A 19,421-nucleotide genomic window follows, 5' to 3' on the forward strand; every position below is an offset into this window, starting at 1 on the left:
TCTGTTTCTTCAAATGGAGATCTGGAGAAGTGAGCTTACCAGAGCTGACTCTGTAGCCTACTCTTCATCCCTGCTAAAGGCCAGAGCCTTGAGTTGCATTAGCTGTCTACCCGGACACCTGAATTTCTGACTGAACTCAGTCAGGCAACATTGTGGGTGTGGGTGTATCATATTGGCACCCTGTTTTGAAAAGGAAGAAGAATGCAGGGAATAAATAAAACACCCAATATTTCTGGTTCTGCTGCATTGATTTTGATATTTTTTCAAAGAGTCTGATAACATAATGGGAGTGTAATGCAACTTGGGTCAGGTTTAATTTCAGGTAAGTGATAATGCAAGACTATTAAGTTTTTTTCCCTTCATTTACACATTAATAATATTATATTCCATTTCTATCTCTACTTCCTACACACAATGAACCTTTAAAGGTATTGCCACAACAGCTTTATTTGGTCTGGTTTAGAGAGAATGTGAACCCTAACCTTTGCTGTATACTGCTCATAATGTAGGGCTGCACCTGATAATTACCATAACTAATTTATCAGTTACTTATTCAATACACCATTAATATAGCAATTAGCTTACCCCAAATAACCTAAACATTTAAATTCATATATCAATATTTCAACACTTTACTCAGTCATCTAATCATCATCTTATTTGTACATTACTGTTGTCTTATAATAACAGACTCAGTTTGTCAGAAAATACTGGACATTAAAAAGATTGCTATCACACGTATTAATGTAATCGCTGTGTGTCATAGCAGCCCTTTACCTGAATTGGACAGTCAGTATTTTTAATTAAGTACATGACTTAAAACTTAAAATAGTTTTGAAATGGATTTATTTCATAAGTGGAGTAATGTAAGCTACTTTTAATTTGCAATGAAGAACCATTTAGAAAATTGGAGTGTGGTGCCATTAGAGCAATATCATGAAGGTTTAAAGAGATGCAGATATTTTTAGGTTGGCAACAAAATGCTAAAATGTGTTTGGCTGCTGCCCTGGTCCACAGTAGTACATCTATGGCTTAGCATCTCATGCTGATACTCCTGCCATTTGTCTAAAGCAAACTAGAGTCGATGCTGTGCAGAATGTAATTCGCTTGGTTATTCAAAGTTTTCTTTGTGTACCCAGCAATACACAGGACATGTGTGAAGTAGATGATGATATGTGGAGGACTGACAGAAATTGCATGCTTTATACCCACTTCACAGAGGGCAGCTTGCTGATATTAGTTTATGTTAACTCCCATTAGCTACATTTTCAAAGAATATTCAGTTTGACATTACCGAGTCGGTTTGCTAACTTTCATTATTTATTATTACTGTATGTATTTGTCACTTTGTTCACAGAGGCTGCTGTTAAGTAAAGTTACATAGTCTCTCTTTAAAGGTATCAGACACCATAGACATACCCTAAGCCGGCCTGGTCCTGAGAGACCAATCCTAATACATATACACATTCAATTCATGGGTATGTTGAGAATAACTTGACTATACAAATCAGAGTTCCTCTGTCATACTTGCTCTTCACAGAATTTTATCTTTAATGACTTCCAGCAACGCCTCATCTTTGTCCATCTTTGTCCAATGGTCCATTTGTGCCTTTGCTGCAGTTTTAGGACTAACCTTTAAAAATGTTGGAACGTAGGGGCTGGCAGCAGTTTCCCCAGGCTTCAAACATCCAGCCAGCCAAGAAGGAGATTATCATGAAAGACAATCAAACCCACAAATAAACAAACACCCTGTTGGAGAATGGCTCCGTCCCCCCTTTATTTCATCATGCGGTAAAAGAGATTTAGACGGTCACCACAGCAGGTCTTTGCCTTTCAATTGTCTTCTGACTGAGCCTGACGTGTTTCCTCCAAGTGCTTGCTTGTTTGTTGGATGATTGTTTGTTCATTTTGCCACAAGATAACATGACACACATTACCATAACAGGGACAGGAGGTGGTGCAAATATTTTTGCAGGGCCTCCTCTCTTCCCCTGTATAAACACATGCATATTACCACTTTCAGTGCGTAAATATTGGCGAGTGTATCAATCACACAGCAAACAATTATATCGACTCAAAGATAGAGCACAGTGCTATATCACACATACATACTGCATGCACAGTCACATACTGCGTATTGTTAAACAGTGCCGTACACTCACAATGTAGTCTCTGATGTGCATGGTGCTGATTGTGATAAAGGTGCCATTTTCTATCTGATTATGCAAAATATATATATATTGATATATACATTCTAACATCATTTGCACCTTACTTGGAGAGTAATATGTTAATTCAAAATCAGTTAATGCATGAATTAATGACTGTTAGATGGTTTCATTAAGTGCTACCCAATAATTTATCATCCGAGCTGCCCATATCCCTGATCACCATCTGCATCAGTTTAGTGGAATATAGTTTATTCATAAATGAACAAATTTGCTCTCTTCATGTCACCCAGGCTAGTAAGCCTCTAAGACTTGTCCTCCTACCTAATCCCATCCTTGGATTGTCAACACTATTGCTAATTCATGTCTCCCAAGTAAAGCTGACAGCCTTTCTACACACTTATATACCGTACAGAGGTTAATTACTGTTTCTCTTGCTCTCTCTCACATGGTTTTCTCACAGATTTCAAAAGCATCGTTCCTCTCTGCTCTTCAATTTCAGTTAATCAAGGCTGATGCCATTAATCCTTTCTAATTGCTTGATTGGTTATTGCTGTGGGTTTCTAAGGACAAAAGGCTTCAACTCAAACCAAACAATTAACTAATCCACAAGGCTAGGAGTAAATTTCTGTTTAACAAACAGATGAGCCCTTGAGTGTTTTTAGGAGACTTCAAGAATAAATGAACTGTTAAAAATGTCAACTGTAGTTCTTTTAGCAAGTGCTGAAACCTTGTTGCACATATTAAAATCGAATACAATATAATGTAATAATAATGAAGCAATTATTAAAGTCTTTTCAGAACATTAAGTTATGTCCAGTTTCCAGGGCTTCTCCAAAAGAACAAAAAAAAAAGAAAAAGAAAAAAAGATGGAGCATGGTGTTTTCTCCTTCTCCACACTGGCTCCTTTGTACTGAACCCAGCTTTGACATCAACTGGGTCAAACATGAGGGAGGGAGGGAAGGAGGACAGCAGCTGGACCCGACCGTCAATGTCACCCTTGTTAGCCAACTTCATCCATGTCAGTCACTGGCGTTTCAATCTATTTCGCTCTTTTGTCTGTGCACACCTCTTATCTCTGCGTGTTTCTGAAGATGCTGCACTGAGGACCCTCAGAGCTGTTCAGTGACATCAAACGTGTGTGTGTGTGTGTGTGTGTGTGCAGACAGACAACCCATGCATGTTGATGAACGTGCACAATCATTCAGCAACTCGGAGGTAAAAACAGGGAAAGAAAATCTCAGGATATTTGTATTCGGTCATTTGCACTGTGCATCTTTAATCTAAAGAAAACAGTGCATAAAAAAAACTCTGCCCTTAAAAAATAAATATAAATTACTTTAGCCTTGCTAAAGTATATAAACTGGATTAATCTTTAATCTTTAAAAGTGTGCAAGCAAAAACTATCCATTGCTTAATTACCCACATGCTTTAGTGTAATCAAAGAGAGCCACATGTATTAGTCCAGGCAGCTAAAACACAGTCAGTATCACCAAATACCAAGAAAACAACTCATATTAGAATTTGTGAGCTGCTCTCTGTCCCCAGTCCTGCACCCATGGCTCTATAAATAATGACTGGCAGCTGAAATGGGACTTTGTGACTTTAAGATGTGACTCGGGGAGATGTGGTCTATCTATTGTTGATGAGACAAAAGCGCAAGTCAGATTCATATAGGAGTGGCGGGGATTAACTTCTCATATCCTCATATCACAGTCACAAAGCCACCCAGCAAAACTTCAATAACCCCTGCACTTCTTTCTGGACATGGGTGAGTGCACAGAATTTTTAATAACTCTTGTCATCCATTATTAATGTGATTTGAAAATGTGGATTTCAATAACTTACTAATCTTGGCTTTAATATGTCTTTTCTATCCTTAGACATCATGTTGCCCTTGTGCAATGCGGGCAAGATTTGCTGCTTTAATTCTGTGTTTTCATTTATTGGAAGTATTTCACATATGAAATATCTATTGATCATTGATTCACCCTTTGCCTTTGTTCCCAATATATGACATAGTTATCACACACTGATGATTTCAGATGAAAAGAAAACAGCACCTGGATTCAGCCAGCTTTATCATCTTTTTAATAGACAAAGAACTCCTCATTACCTCCTCTACTCCCTTTTAACTATAAAACAGACTGGACTCAGGGTTAATGACAGAAGACGAGTTGTGATTCTCATCATGCCAGGGTCATGCCAGGTCACTCATGTGAAAGAGGTCAAGATACTCCCACATGTGTCACGGGTATACATTAGCAAATTTGCATGAGAACTGTGGACCCAACAACTTCTGCTGACCATTTTTTTTCTCACTTACAAACAACATGTGTGCTTACTTTTACATCTTTCTTAACAGCTTTCGAGTCTTAATTGATTATCTGGTGTGAAGTGTAAATGCATCGACTTTTGCACTGAATTCAAATAGAGGCTATGATGGCCTGTATCGTTTTATCACTGTAACCACTTTTGCAGCAGGGCGCAGCTGAAGTGTGGGCGTCTGCAGGCACTATCATTAATGGGACTCTAGCAGTCTTCCTGCTGTTACTATTTATACTTTAGCAGTAGTTTGTTTTAACTCACTGTCTCTGTTTCTTCCAAATACAGTCCCATAATTTCTGAAATTATCAAAATGTTTTATCACCCAGAGGTAGTTTAGGCACCTAAGGATTTTACAATGTGCAGCAACACAAGTCAAACTTTGAGCGGGGTTGTTGTTGTTGTTGTTGTTGCAAAGATATTCAAATTGCCCCACTCGTTCATTATGCTTCTGCCCACTCTTTGGACCCTTGAACCCAGCCCCCGCCTGCATTGACACTCGGTGCCATGGTACCAGACACAGCCAGCTGTCAATGGAGGATGGCCTGTGTAGTGACATTGCCAGTGGTGTTGAGATGGTCCGGGTGACCCCTCTGCCATCACATACTAGTGTGTGTGTGTGTGTGTGTGTGTGTGTGTATTGGGGCACTATTGTCTTTGTGTTTTTTTGACATCGCTGCCCTTTGTTCCTCCGTGATCATGGCAAAGACAATGGATATTGTATCTGCAGCCACAAAGACAAGTTCTTTCTTCAGGCGCCCGAAGCCAGTGTTTCACCACCATCTCTCACTTGCCTGGTGACGCCTGTGACCGCTGGACAAAGAGGGCAGGACCAGAGTCAGTAGGGGCTGAGTTGTGAGGCGCTGGTAGAAGCAGAGGAGCATTTGCACACAGATGAAATCGGAGAGGCTTATTTTACTGTAGCAATACCCTGTAGGCAGCACTGTACATCACTGGTTGGCAGTGGGATCTTTCTTGTCGTGGAGTACAGGATCAGAGGCAGCAAATGTTTCCGGTCAGGCAGCCTTGGCTTTGCAAAGCCTTAGGTGCTTTCCTCTATCCCATTTCTGCCAATGCATTTATTAACACTTTGGATATTTGCTACCTGCTTCAACAGCGCAGCTTACACTGGAAGAAGTGCATGAGATTGTCTTGAAGTCCGTGGTGACTGCTTTTGTTTGGACGCTTTTATTGTGGATCGCTGCTTGAACTCTTGTTTGTCACTGCTGTCTAATTTTTCTTTCTGTTGCTTTCTTGCCTGTTGATGGGGTTTTGGTGTGTGCTCATGGATTTGCAGAGAAAGCAAGGCCTTTTTCGTAGCTCCCCCACTGGGTAAAAGAGTTCCCCACCGTGTCGTAGATGTGCTGTGTGGTTATATGTGCGGTGTGTGCCGCCTGTGTGCTGATATATTATGCCCCCTCAGGTTGTTATGATTGCTGTATCCGGTGCATTGGGGCAGTGCCCTACCCATCCCTGGTGGCCACCTTGCTGTGCTATGCTGGCATGGCATTATTTTGTGGCTGTGGGCATGAAGCGTTGACCCAGACTGAAGTCCTGGTTGAGACTTACTTCGCCCGCAACGTTCAGGATTTTGAGGTCCTGGCCTCCTTGTGAGTGACGCTTCCTTAAACTCTCTGAAATGTGATGTTTGACCTCTCAAGAATGAATTGAATTTGTTCCTTGATCTGACTTTTCCCTCTGACTATCCCAGTATCAAATACTTCCAGTACGTGATCTATGGCCTGGCATCATTTTTCTTCCTCTATGGTATCCTGCTGCTGGCTGAGGGTTTCTACACCACGAGCGCCGTCAAGCAGACCTTTGGTGAATTCAGGAGCACCCAGTGTGGCCGCTGCCTCAGCCTGACGGTGAGAGAAGGCAGGCAGGGAGGGAGGGAGGTAAAGCGGGAGGGGAAATATGACGTCACCTTATTGTTAAGATGCTGAATGCTGGTTTGTTTTAGCTCCTAAGACTCAATGAAATGCACATTGTTTCTGTGATTTGTCCTCAGAATCATGAATTATGGCTGATAGATGATTTAATGACACCACATTTATCACCTGAAACCTATGTTTTTACGCCACACTTGTTTGACCGAACACACTGCACTCTTTATTCCAACAGTTTATCATAGTGACGTACACCTTGGCCTTCATCTGGCTGGCAGTGTTTGCCTTCGCTGCTATCCCAGTTTACTTCTTGTTCAACATGGAGCAGACCTGCCACAACATCAACATCCTGGCTGAAACAACCCCTAGCATTAATCAGCATAGCTGGATTTGCATGGATGCCCGGCAGTATGGTACGTTGTTCTTACAATGACAGACCGCATGTCCACCTGATGAGAATATTAATGTGTCTGTGAAAGCAATGAATTAATCATTGGAGAGTGGATGCAAACCTGCTTGTTGCATTAGTTATGAAATGATGAAGATAGCTACATCTTTATCCTTATTTCTACACTGCTGTGTCTCCTGATATGCTGTGTGAAAGCAAGAACTTAAGTGCATGATAACTCATCACAATTCAGGAATGAGATACTTACGTCATGTCTTCGTTTAAGGTCTGCTCCCTTGGAATGCAGTGCCAGGCAAGGCTTGTGGAATGACCTTGGCATCTATTTGCAAAACCAGCGAAGTGAGTTGTTGATGAATCCAGTATTCCACTTTTTAGTAACACAGTTTAGTATTTCATATCAGCACCCTCACATTAAAATCAGTATGCAGGAATATAAAGTCTATTCTAAATAATTAATGGGTGTGAAAGTGAGTAATTTCATGCGATAGAATGACACATACATACAAGATAATGATTCAGTTCTCTGGATCTATATTAAACTAACCTGTGTTTGATATGTCTTACAGTTCTACGTCACCTATGATTTGTACATAGCTGCCTTTGCTGGTGCTGCGATTACTCTCTTAGCACTGGTGAGCAATTTCCTTTGGCAGTTTGCATGATTTGTTTGCAGATGAAATGTTTCATTTCAGCTTCCTCTTGTTAATACTACCATCTAAATCAGTTTTAAAGGGTCACTTCAGCCAGATAACAATAATTTAAAAATGTATATTTATCTGTATTTGGCTGTGCAGATAGTTTGGGGATTTTCTGGTTGGCTAGTTTCTGAGATTATTGCTGCCTCATGCTATAGAAGTGAATGAAAATTTGTTAGTGTTACTCAAAGCAATGAAAACTTCAGCAGCAGCATCTCCTTCCATGCCTTCCTATGAAGAATTTTCAGTGGAATAGTTCCCATCAACACTGTTCACTGCTAAGTATGTGATTATCTGGACTAAAAGTGACAAAGTTGGTTTTCAATGTGGTGTTCACCACAAACAAAATTCCAGTCACCTTGTTTGTAAAGCTATGACAGCAGAAATCTCAGAAACAAATTTCTCAAAACCTTGACAACTCCAAACCATCACGATCTGTATGGCTACGTATCACTCAAGGTAAGCTAGGAACCCTATTTTTTTGCAGTTGGGGTGAACTGACCCTTATAAAGATTATTTCAAACCCTTGCAGATGCACCAAATGACTGATAACTATGCATGCTGTTTATAATTATCACAGAGCACATGTTCAAAACCATATTTTCTTCAATTTTCCCTTCTATTCTCCCCACTTCCATCTTAATGTCTTCCTTTGTAGTTTCTGTATATGGTTGCCACCACCTACAACTATGCAGTCTTGCGGTTTCTGGGCAGGAAAGGGATCCGCTAAGTGCGACACATTCATCCCAGTCAACCCCACCCTCTGGCTGTGAGATGGACAGTCAACACATGCAACAGCAGATTTCCATTCATCCCCTTGGAAACAGCAACTTAGCCTGGACCACCTGCTACAATACTTCTTTAGATGTGTCCAATAACAGCCAAATGTTTCATGTCACCTTTTTTGTATGAACAACAGACAGAGAGATGAATAAAATTCACAACTAGCGGCGAGCTCTGGTCTCCTCAAATCCTCCACTCAGATGATTCTCTTGGCTTTGTTGTTCATTTTCTTCTTGCAAATTGCATCTCTCATTTTATTCTTTTGTGAAGCTTCATTGGTGCTGATGCTGTTGTCAGACTGTGATGTATGATGTTTCATGAATAATTAAGGGCAATGACAGCTCGCCTTGCAAATCATAACTGCATGTCCTCCGTTCAGTGATGCATACATTGGTTCTGAATATGATTTTGCTGCTGCTTCATTATCACCACCTTAAGTATCAACATTGTGTGAACTAAAGCAAGTGAAGCTGAATGTACCAAAGTTGTCTGCAAGGGGTGGTGTATCCTCCCATCTCCCTTTGTGCTTTCATATATAATACATGTACTTTGCATTCACTCATAACGCAGTTTTGCTTTCTTTAAATGCCGCTGTGTAGGGGGGAAACAAAGCCGCTTTTGTTTTTGGTTGCTGCTTAAAATAAGCTGTTTTTGTGTTATGGGGTGTTGATGCTTCAATAACGCAGCTCCAGGTGACTCAAGTTTGATGTGTAGCCCTGCTACTTATTGAGCTGGGTTGTGTTGTGTGTGCTCATTTAAAATTAAGGCTGATTAAACCATTTACATCTGAGGCAGTAATTTGTGATTTTATTTTTTACCACATACGGTACATTGCAATAAAAATCTTTCACACTGATTGTATTTCATTTAAGGACTTTGGCAATTACTACAATAATGAATATGCTGCCACACTCTTTCAATACAAAATTCCTAATCATGACAGTACACTATGTTCTAGAAAACTTTAAGAAATTGGTTCAATAGACAGAATACAGACCTAAGGCAACAGTAGTGAGGTTCTCAGTCCAAAGAACACATTAATCATAGTATGCTTTGGGTTTTCTCTGATGACATATTCGTCCCAGTTAGGCTTCAGGTCTGAGTTTTTGCAAAGCAGCCACCACACAGGATCTCTTGGTTATGCAAAAACATGGGGGTCAGCAGATCTCCCAGGGCCTTAGCACACACACCACACTGCAAAAACACATACAACATTGACATTATGCCACGACAAGAGCCTGTCGTTCCATACATAACCACAGGTATGTAACCTATAGCCACAGTGTGTCTTCTAATAGGTAAAGAAGAAAGCTGTACCAACCTTTAAGCAATCGGGGTGGCAGTTCATCAGAGGTTCACTTAATTTGATCTTGACATTTCCATCAATTGTTTTGTCACAGAATGCACAAACATTTTTGTTGTCCCTGTGGTAGAGAGAAAGTGTAAAAAGGTGATTACCCTTATTAAGGTTTGCGTGTGAACTTCTCAAATTTTAAATTGTATTTTCTTTGAAGTGAGACATTACCTGGTGTCTTTTAGAGTTTGTATAGATTGCACCTCCTCTTCCGGCTTTTGAGAGGTTTCAGAGCTGCAAAAAATAGTCATCAGTAAAGAATAAGGTGCATTTTAGGACACAAGCAAAAATGTAAATTCCTTTTCATAAGAGCTTACTTACCTGTTGGCATGATCAGAATGCTGGTTCAGATTTGTTTCCTCAGTGTGGGATTGTTCTTGATCTTTCAGGGGTTCAGATGTGGATGGTTCCACATCTAATGCGTCTGACAGTTCAATGATTCTGTTTGCAGTCGTATTCTGGACAGCTTCAGCATCTGTAACTTTTGCAGGTTCAACCGCATCCTTGACATTCAACTCCACCACGCGTTCTGCTGTATCCTCAGGTGTTGGCTTGACACTTAGCTCAACAACAGTGTCATCAGCAGGCTGGACTTTACACTCGACTAACTCTTCAGCACTGGTCTGCAAAGCTGGCTCTGCTGAGGCTGCAGACTCGACTTCACGCTCTACAGACTTGACTGCAGTTTCAGCAGAGGGTTGAGTAGGAGATTCGGAGACAGTATCAGCCACTAAGTCGGGGACTGGTTCCACATTGTCCTGTTCTCCTGCTGTCTCAGTCACAGGTGGGGTCTCAGGGGACGACTCCACATTAACCTGAGCTACAACTTCAACAGTTTCCCTAGCAGCCTCTTCCGGAGGATCTTTTTCGCAGCTTGCCTCTGTGGCAGTTTCTGCAGCAGATTGAGTGGGCAATTCACATACAAATTTTGCCAATAAGTCAGGGACGGCCTCCACACTGTCTTGGAGAGCAACCTCTCCTGGTGTTGCATTAATCACATCACTCTTGTCAGGTGATGACTCCGCAACAACCTCAGCAACAGCTTCAACTATTTCTTTTGAGGCCTGTTCTGACAAACAGTCCTCATGGCTCACCTCTGCAGGATGTACAGCTGAATCTGCCTTGGCATCCTCCAAATTTGTTGCATTTGCTGGCTCTGTTTCAGCTGAAGTTTCTTCTTGCACTCTTACTGTGACAGCAGAAACTTCAGCATTGTCTTTGCTCGCCTCTGTGTCAGTGGTAGCAGAGGTGTCTGCAATGGGGTCCTCCGCATGAGCATCTGCAGAGACCTTGACCTCACTGTGTTCTATGTGGAACTGGTCAGCTGCAGGATCTGTATATTTTTCCTTGTTTTCTGCTGTTGAAGTGGCAACTGGTGGCTCAGCTGTATCCACAGGAGACTCTGCCTCTGGTTTTTCTTTTGTTGAAGAAACTGGTTGTGCCTCACCATTTGGGATATGTTCTTCTACAGCCATCTGATTATGTTCTACATTTGACTGGTCAACCGTTGGATCAGCATATTCATCCTTGTCTCCTTCAGATGTGTTGTCAACAGATTTTTCAGATTCTGCCTCATCATTTTGGGTATGTTCTTCTGGAACATGTTCTGCTTGGAACCTGAAACAGAAGGAGTTACTATTCCCAACTGTGCCAAAAAGACATATGAAATGTGTGTGTGTGTGTGTGTGTGTGTGTGTGTGTGTGTGTGTGTGTGTGTGTGCGTGTGTGCATACATACATTATGTGATATTAATAATACAAACATTTGAGCGAGTATATTTACAGAGGAACAGTGAATAGTTGCTCATCGTTTGCTACTAACATTCTGCACTTATTGAACTTGAGCTCAGTAAAGACTCTACTGATCTACAGGGTAAGAATAAGAACCCTTGAAAACAACCCTGGCATTTATTACCTTACAGCAGACTACAAAGCAGTGGAAAGTTATATCTTGTTTTATTTTTTCTCAAACAGGGAAAGATCTCATCAGCTTTAAATTGCTTTACCTCTAAATTGCCACCAAAGCCAAATGCTCTACTTTTAGATTTTTTTGTGATAAGGTCAGTATACATTATTACGACAAGTAAGTTGTAAAGCATAGATTTTCTTACAGAACATAGTGTAACAGATAAAACCTCATCAGCTCATCATAGTGAGAGGTTCATCTATGCAAAAAATGTTCTGAGCTGCTTTGGAGAATGAGCACAACAAATTACACATATAGGACACCAGTATATGAGCTGAGTGGTTATAAAATAGGACCAGCTACACTGACTGATGAAGCATAGATGACAAATAGAGCTTTAAATGTCAACACAATGTTTATTAACAATGTAAATATCACTGAACACGTTGCAGCGAAGTGAGGGGGTGGAGCTGTTTTCTTGAACAAGGAAGGTGATCCAGTTACATGCATGAATCAGTTTAGGTCCAGTTTGTTGCTGTCATTTATTATCACTGCTGGTAGTAAAAGATAGGAAGCACACACAGCTGTACTGGAGTCAATCATGCCTGCAGTAGTGAAATATCTTGATAATGATGCAACTCTGAGACAGTAAGGTCATGGACATGGAATCATATTATCTATTTTACAGTTATAATTTCTTGTCTGTGATGCAATTTATGGATTTTATCTTTCAATCCCTTGGACACTTATTTTTGTAACAGGAACGCCAAGACCTTTATTTTGAAGAGGCAGTCAACAAACTTCCGTTTTAGTTCCGCTGTTTCCTTTCCTTGTTAATGTAACAGTTTCATGCTAGTCAGAGAAATGTGCGGTTCTGGGATACCGTTACCGCGGAATTTTAAATATCTGTAACTACCAACTCGTAGCGACGACTGCAGAATAAACACAAATTCTTTTATTTGTGCTTTAAAACACAGCATAGTAACTCCAGCGTTAGTTTTTCAACAGTTACGGAGCGGTGCATGGCGTCGTCACAACCGACACAGGACGAGCTGTCTTCTGTCCCCAACTAAACATTAGCACGGCGACCCTCCCAGGACCAGTAAGTCAGTTTCCCAACGCATAAGGAGAGCCTTGACGGTGACAGAAAGTACAAGTACAACGTCACTTTAAGTCCCTAAACGGACCTCTATCACCAAACCGAAGTACATGAAGTGCACGAATTAAAAGGGGAATACAAGAGAAACTTCAGAAGTGTCCGATAGTCACAAGATAACATCTGAAGAGCAAAAAGATTGTTTTTTGTCTTGCTCAAGATTTGAAACTATTACTTTATTAGTGAAAACATATGGAATGATCAAGAGTCTGTACTCTCAGAAATTCAAGTAAACCCGGACTAGATTAACAACCATAAAACGACCTGTTTATTTTTACCTGACAGCTCTTACGTGTTCCGAGTGATAATAAAAAAATAACTACAATTAAAGTTAGACAGGATCGCTTAAAGGTTTTCACATGTTTATGTGAATATTACAACTTTCATTTAAATTCCCCTTTAGTTATACTTCTGCCTTACGTATCCATCTATGCAGCATGTGAATTTGGCAGTAGATTTCTTGTGCTCTGGTTTTTGGGCATTGCACTGATAAGCAACAGTAAGATCAGCTACCTTGTAAACTAAACTTGGTTCAGAATAAGGTAGTGATGTAATGCTCTTTACAAGACGAGATAAAGCGGTTTAGCGCCTGTCCATTGCAAAGTGTAGGCATAGGAGGATGAAAAGCACTGAAGGTGTTTAGTCTGACTGTGTGTATCACATTTGTCTAACTCATCTTTCACGTCTGTGCTTCCTGTGTCGTCCTAGTAAAAATGCCATCGAGAAATCATCTTGACAAAATCGGAAGGAAGAAGAAGAAGAAATGGACAGAGGAGGCCATGGAGCGTGCACTGATTGAGGTGAAGTCAGGAAGATGTACGGTGAGACAGGCTGCCAAGGAGTTTGGAGTCCCTAAGTCTTCACTGGGGGACAGAGTAAGTGGACGGGTGGCACCAGGGAGTCGTAGCGGGCCTGCTCAGCTCATAACATCTGCTGACGAGGACCTATTGGTGGAGTTCTCTTTATACATGTCCAAGCATGGATTTCCACTGACCAAGCAACAGCTGGTGTCCTTTGCCTCATCCATTTATAAGCGACAGCATCGGAGGGTGGCATTTTCAAAATTAGGCCAGACCTGGTGGCTCAATTTTAGAAAACGGCAAGAAAAGAATATTACCATTCAGCCAGCGGACAATGTTGTCCGTGGGAGGACGGTGTGTGTGAGAAAGGAAGCAGTGGATCAGTTTTTTCATTTATTGAGCACTGTCATGGATGCTCATGGGCTCAGGGACAAGCCTAACCAAATCTTCAACTGCAATGAGATGGGCTTTCAGCTGGGCAGGAAGAGGGCAATTCTCCCCAAATCTCCCAGTCTGGGCTACAAGCCAGCACCAGGCCTGAGGGACCATATCTCTGTTCTGGCTTGCTTTAGTGCAGCTGCAGAGGACATTCCCCCATTTATTATCTACTCAAAGGCCTATCCAGGAGGAGTGTGTTACAAGACACAAGGGCCTCCAAATGCCCTCTATGGATGGTCAGACTCAGGGTGCATGAACTCTGACCTTTTCAAGAAATGGTTCCTCAAACACTTCCTCCTGCATGCCCCAAAGGAACGTCCACTGCTGCTGATTTTTGATGGCCACAAAGCTCCTGTGAACCTTGAGGTGGTGGAAACGGCTCGTAAAGAGGATGTCACCCTTCTGTGCCTTCCACCTCATTGCTCTCATGTCTTGCAGCCACTCGACGCAGGGCTGTTTGTCCTTCTGAAGCAGCGTTTCGTAGCACTCGTAGGTGACGGCTGTGCCACTGACACTCACTTTGCAGTGAGCAAGAAGGAGTTCTCAGGAGTATTTAAAGGGACGTATGAGGTAGTGAAGGAGGAGGTGGGTGTCAGGACTGTGAAGGAAGGCTTTAGGAAGTGTGGCATGTACCCATTGAACCACTTTGCCATCAGTGAGGGTCATTTAATGCCATCGCATGGGATGGGCCCAACAGCTGGACCTACCTTGTCCACATCAGGACAGGGGGTGCATACGTTAGAAGACCTCACAGCTGCTGCTGGACCCTCGTCCTAATTCATTTCAGCCCAGTTTGCTGGCAGAACCTTTTTGAGGAATAAAACTGCAAATTTTAACAAACCCTGAATGAACACTCCTGCTAGAGTATCGAGTACCACCTCCTCTGGCCTCCCTGCAGCGTTCTCTGTTGTTAGTTTGTCAGAAGAAAGGGGTTTGTTGATATTAATTACTAGTCAGTGTTTTTGCTCAGATTTAGTAGTTTGTGAAAATGTTTGAATGCTGCAAAACAGACTCAGCAGCCTGGGGGTCTGAATGGAGTTAAAAGATTTTTTTAAAGGAATAAGAAAGAAAAATGTATGTTTCTTTTTTCTGTATTCTCTAAAATTTCTTTATTTATTGCATTTTTCTTTTGAAATATTTGATAGTTTCATCTCCTCACACACCTCTTAAAGGTATTTATGTTCATGAACTGTTCGCAAGCCATGCCCTCATTAAGGCCGTAACCTGTGAGGGGAGATCAGAGGGATCGAGGCTCACAAGCCAAAAAATGAGAACTACTGCTGTACCACAAATTAACTTAATGTCTGTTGTTTTTTCCTGTGTGTAATTGGTGGGCAGACAGCTATAAGCTAACTAACATCAAGCAGTATGAGTACAAATAAAGTTGTGCTCGTTTTCTATTTCAGTTCATCTTTGACATTAAGTGGAGAGCAGTGTACACAGTGTGCACTGTGGGGTACATTTCTAATTCTGTTCTGGACTGAACACACATTATCTTACAGCATTCATTAATAGCTTCACCTCATTACTGTTAACATGCTTATGAGGGCAGATTAAAAATTTTAGAACTAGCGTCTTGTGAAAATACAGTAAGCTATTGAGGTGTGGCAAGATTTACTATGTTCCATTATCCATGCAGAAGATTTTTTAAAAAGATCTACCCATAAAACCTCTTATTAAATATGTTCTTTGTTGTGTTCAAGTTGTGTTAACTGATGTTGTGATAACATGTCTTTGAAACCACTTACTTGAGTTGTGAATCTCTTCCTCCTTTGCTTAAGTACTGTAAATGCACTTGACCCATTAAGTAGTTATAAAAGGAATATATTGTCTGAAACAGGACTGCTGACAGTGGGGCACAGGGGCCAAAGTTGGCCCTAAGGTTCAGTTTGGCCACCAGATGATAATTTAAATTGAATTCTTTTTTTCTTGAGGTGAAAATTGTGTTTAAATGCACAGGATCACAGCAGGCTGAGTGACACACATCAGTCAGTAAAGGGACATTGAGATCTGAAGACCATTTTGTATCTGAACAATACAAGAGGTGTTTGCTTTTGGCCTGTGGCCCACCATTAGGCTTCAGTTTTGGCACTCCAAGGGAGAAAATTGGGAAAATCTGTGAGGGGTGATCAGAAGGGAAAAAAATTGGACATCCCTGGTCTACTTAGGAAAGTTGAGTCCTTTTTCAATTCAGGAGCGGTGAGTTTATACAGAAATATGTACGAATGTGTAATCGTTTTTTAAAAAAATGTTTTCGTGGCCAAATGTTATCTGTAAGTTCAGTTATTTAGTACATGCATGTGTGTGTATCACGCCATGCACATATTCAGGTCAGGTGATGTAATATCAAAGCAATTGGTACAGCTGGCAACAAGACTAAGGCAGGTAACATTACTGCATGTATGAATCATAATTACAGTGTAAATAGTTTACATGTTTGAACAAAATAGGTAACTTAAAACATGGTTTCATTTGCAATTAATGAATACTACTTTGCTTAAAATGATCAGGATTATCTATGCTCAGCAAAACAAGTTAACGCACATCATTGATACATATTTTTATAATGTTCCTCACTAAAAGGACTCTTTTGGTATTGAAGAGTAAATATGCAGATATTAAAGCAGTTGTACCTGGAGGGGGAATACTCCAGTAAGAACTGTCTTCAGATTAATGTAACCAGCTAAAGCACAGGTCAGCCTGCGGTATATTGTAAGTCTTTATGGCTGCAGCAGAGCTGCCCAGGGCTAAGTTCATGTTTATGTATGTTAATATCACAGATGGTGATTAGTGCCTGAAGCTTTTTTTTTTTTCAGTTTTTATTCAGCCACCCAACAGAGTCAAAGGAAAAAATCTGTTTTACTAGCAGAACTGCCACCACTTTGCTCCTCATAAAAATAAAAATAAAATGGGTCCTAGCAACACATTTTAGAAACACTGAAGATGTTTCAGACTGGGGTTTAATATTTGAATGTCACATGGTTTCAGTTTGTTTCTCTTTGCTGCATTTTTCTACCCAAAAGTTGGCTATATTGATCATTAAATCTATTAAGGAAATGGCAAATTCAAATAGCTCCTACTTCATCTGTTAAAATGACATCTGCCAAATATTACTTCACTGGATCTCGTCACTGCAATCGCTATGAAGCAGTTATGTTGTAAATGTATCCCATGTATGGTGACATCTTCTGGTCAAACGCTTGACACTGCATTTGTGGTGATTAAATTCAACGCCATGATCAGTTCCGAAAACAAATTTTGTTCAATAAAACTTGTGTGACAAAAGTTGTAGTTGTAGTTCTGTTTTAAAACAGCCCTGCAGTAGTGATTGTGACATGAGGAGGCCTCTTTACGAATAATTTAAGGTGTGCATAAAAATTAATAATTTATGACAGACATTAATGTTCACATAATTCAAAGTATATACTGGAACACCTACTCAAATTTCTTGATCGTGGACAGGACGTATGAGCTCTTGCTGACCAGGAGGTGTCTGGTCTCCACAGCCTGCTCCGTCCTGTAAGGCAGACATTAACATGACACTGTGTGCTGCAGCATTTCTCTCCCACAGAGCCAACGCTTGTGATGAAGGACAATTAGAAAAACTTAAGAGGAGATTACCAAAAATACCGTTAACAGTGTAAAATGCAGTAAATTAAAAGAATGTATATGTTACGTGACGAACTGAATTCTTGCCTCAATGAACTGAGGATACCTTGAATCGTCTTGCTCCTTTTTCTCCTCTCCTGATTTCTGGATCCAGCTGGCATCATTCTTCAGTGAGGTCCGCACTCTTGTGGTTTGAAACACCTTGTTTCTGTCAACAGCTACAACACAAACACACACACACACTCTCTCTGACAGCACTGGCCAGGTGAAAGGAATATTTGCTCACCAGGTTTAATCTGATAAACATTTGAAATATTGAACCGTGATTTACCTTTTGACATGATGCTGATATTGTCTCAGATGTTCAACCTGATGAGAGGAAAAAAGTTATTCCAGATTTGCTGTTTAAACTTACATACAAATAATCTCCGTGTGGTACAGTCTGCTTCCTGTCTTTTTTCCTCTCTCACCACTGACTTCAGACCTGTTTAATGACCCAGCATATGGTACACAACCTGTAATACTGCATTCTACACAGAAACAGCTCACCCAGGATGTAAAAGTGCCATTTAAGTAGTTTTCGTCACTCGCTAATCATTCTGATGGAGCACAGATAAACATTGAAATTAGACATTTAGGTAAGTTTTTCTATGTTTTTGTCTGTGTGCGCCACATTTTACATCCACCCATCCATCCATTTTCTATACCTCTTGTCCGTCAGGGTCGCGGCGGGGCTGGAGCCCATTTTTATATTAAAATGAAACCTGTCTAAAGGTGTCATGCTGGAAAAATTATGATAATGTTCAACGTAAACACTACAAACACTATCCCCTCATTTGCTCTTGAGTGTAGCCCACCCTGTGTTTACAGCACCCTGTCACACTGTGTGTCTTATCTGTATTCTCTTTGAGGCCCCGGTTAACATTTTGACCTGCACTCAGTGTTTTAATCTCAGATGATGAGTTTCATTGGAGATGTGCCAGCACCAATTAACCAGGTCAAATTCATTATGCATAGAAAATGAAAGCAATTCTGACTTTATAATGACCCTGCATATATCAGAATTAGCATAAAGTCCATTCCTGCACTGTGTTGTGTTCTCACCTGTTCGACGCTGTCAGTGTGGTCAAGCCTCGTCTGGGGCTCTGCCTCACGTTGGCAGGCAGGTAGAGGCATTTTAACCCGAGCGCCCACCCCCTGTCATTTCAGATTCCTCCCCCTGTTAGTCTGCAGTGCTCACACTCCTGGATGCTGCCATGCAGGTTGATCGAGTGGGAGTGTGGGTTGTTTTTCATAACAATCACAGAGTGGGAAACAGGTGTTGTTGTTTTAATGAGTAGTTTGTATTGCTGAAAGTATGAAATGTTACATTCCAGACTGTCAAATCACTCTTTCTTAAGAACCAAATAAAAAAACTAGCTTTTCCTTGTATTGTTCTTCCTTAACACGTGTGACAATATTGCACCGTTTAAACCAACCACACAATTTCACACTTAGTGTTTTTTTTTCCACTGACTTTCAGTCTTGCACAATACCACACAGAAATGAAACCCTGCAGCTAATTGGTTCCAAGACATTTCACAGAAAATAGTTTAGTATTGTTTCATGTCAAGCTCCAAAGTTAAAGAAAAAAAATGCTGTTGCATTCAAGTGGATGACAAGAATCAAGTTAAACCTGATTTTAAACTGTACTGGAACTTAATCTACTGCTTGATCAGACCCCTTCATCGTCATTCACAACAAAACGCATCTCTGTGAAATGTGCATCCCATCCAGTGAAATATGCACACACACAAACTGAACATCAGTCTTTTGAAGTATTTATTAATAATAATGAAATCAATAAACTCAATTGATAATTTGTCTGTGGATTATTCAGACAATCTGGGA

The 19,421-nt window shown here is 40.8% G+C and overlaps 3 protein-coding genes across 4 annotated transcripts; 2 read left to right on the plus strand and 1 right to left on the minus strand.

Moving 5' to 3' along the window:
- The first annotated feature begins 3,794 nt into the window (after positions 1-3,794).
- Positions 3,795-9,130, plus strand: plp1b (proteolipid protein 1b). Of its 2 annotated transcripts, none has more exons than XM_046411033.1 (7): positions 3,795-3,939; positions 5,917-6,103; positions 6,205-6,361; positions 6,618-6,795; positions 7,057-7,130; positions 7,358-7,423; positions 8,145-9,130. In XM_046411033.1, the coding sequence occupies exons 1-7, from the start codon at positions 3,936-3,938 to the stop codon at positions 8,214-8,216; spliced, it is 738 nt and encodes a 245-aa protein (XP_046266989.1). In that variant the 5' UTR covers positions 3,795-3,935; the 3' UTR covers positions 8,217-9,130. The 2 variants fall into 2 exon arrangements, with proteins under 2 accessions (XP_046266989.1, XP_046266987.1); XM_046411031.1 differs by lacking the exon at positions 3,795-3,939 and adding an exon at positions 4,820-5,539.
- Positions 9,055-18,748, minus strand: si:dkey-125i10.3 (retinitis pigmentosa 1-like 1 protein). The gene is made up of 8 exons (XM_046411029.1): positions 18,636-18,748; positions 17,863-17,900; positions 17,638-17,749; positions 17,362-17,439; positions 9,945-11,240; positions 9,795-9,857; positions 9,591-9,693; positions 9,055-9,463 (listed from the first exon to the last, which is right to left on the minus strand). The coding sequence occupies exons 2-8, from the start codon at positions 17,870-17,872 to the stop codon at positions 9,362-9,364; spliced, it is 1,764 nt and encodes a 587-aa protein (XP_046266985.1). The 5' UTR covers positions 17,873-17,900; positions 18,636-18,748; the 3' UTR covers positions 9,055-9,361.
- Positions 12,325-17,195, plus strand: LOC124070795 (MFS-type transporter clz9-like). Its single transcript, XM_046411030.1, has 2 exons — positions 12,325-12,630; positions 13,393-17,195. The coding sequence occupies exon 2, from the start codon at positions 13,398-13,400 to the stop codon at positions 14,697-14,699; it is 1,302 nt and encodes a 433-aa protein (XP_046266986.1). The 5' UTR covers positions 12,325-12,630; positions 13,393-13,397; the 3' UTR covers positions 14,700-17,195.
- Positions 18,749-19,421: the final 673 nt, after the last annotated feature.

This window comes from Scatophagus argus, chromosome 14 (genome assembly GCF_020382885.2).
Source record: "Scatophagus argus isolate fScaArg1 chromosome 14, fScaArg1.pri, whole genome shotgun sequence".
In the NCBI taxonomy this organism is placed as follows: Eukaryota; Metazoa; Chordata; class Actinopteri; family Scatophagidae; genus Scatophagus; species Scatophagus argus.

Bases quoted from the DNA above. Each gene is read 5' to 3' on its own strand.
- plp1b (XM_046411031.1), top strand. From the start codon at position 5,500: ATGTTTCCGGTCAGGCAGCCTTGGCTTTGCAAAGCCTTAG. The intron at 6,362-6,617 runs GTGAGAGAAGGC...TTATTCCAACAG, and splicing joins GCCGCTGCCTCAGCCTGACG to TTTATCATAGTGACGTACAC. The intron at 7,424-8,144 runs GTGAGCAATTTC...CTTCCTTTGTAG, and splicing joins CGATTACTCTCTTAGCACTG to TTTCTGTATATGGTTGCCAC.
- LOC124070795 (XM_046411030.1), top strand. From the start codon at position 13,398: ATGCCATCGAGAAATCATCTTGACAAAATCGGAAGGAAGAAGAAGAAG.
- si:dkey-125i10.3 (XM_046411029.1), bottom strand. The intron at 17,440-17,637 runs GTATCCTCAGTT...TCTGCCTTACAG, and splicing joins AAGGAGCAAGACGATTCAAG to GACGGAGCAGGCTGTGGAGA. The intron at 9,464-9,590 runs GTTGGTACAGCT...GTGTTTTTGCAG, and splicing joins GCCACCCCGATTGCTTAAAG to TGTGGTGTGTGTGCTAAGGC.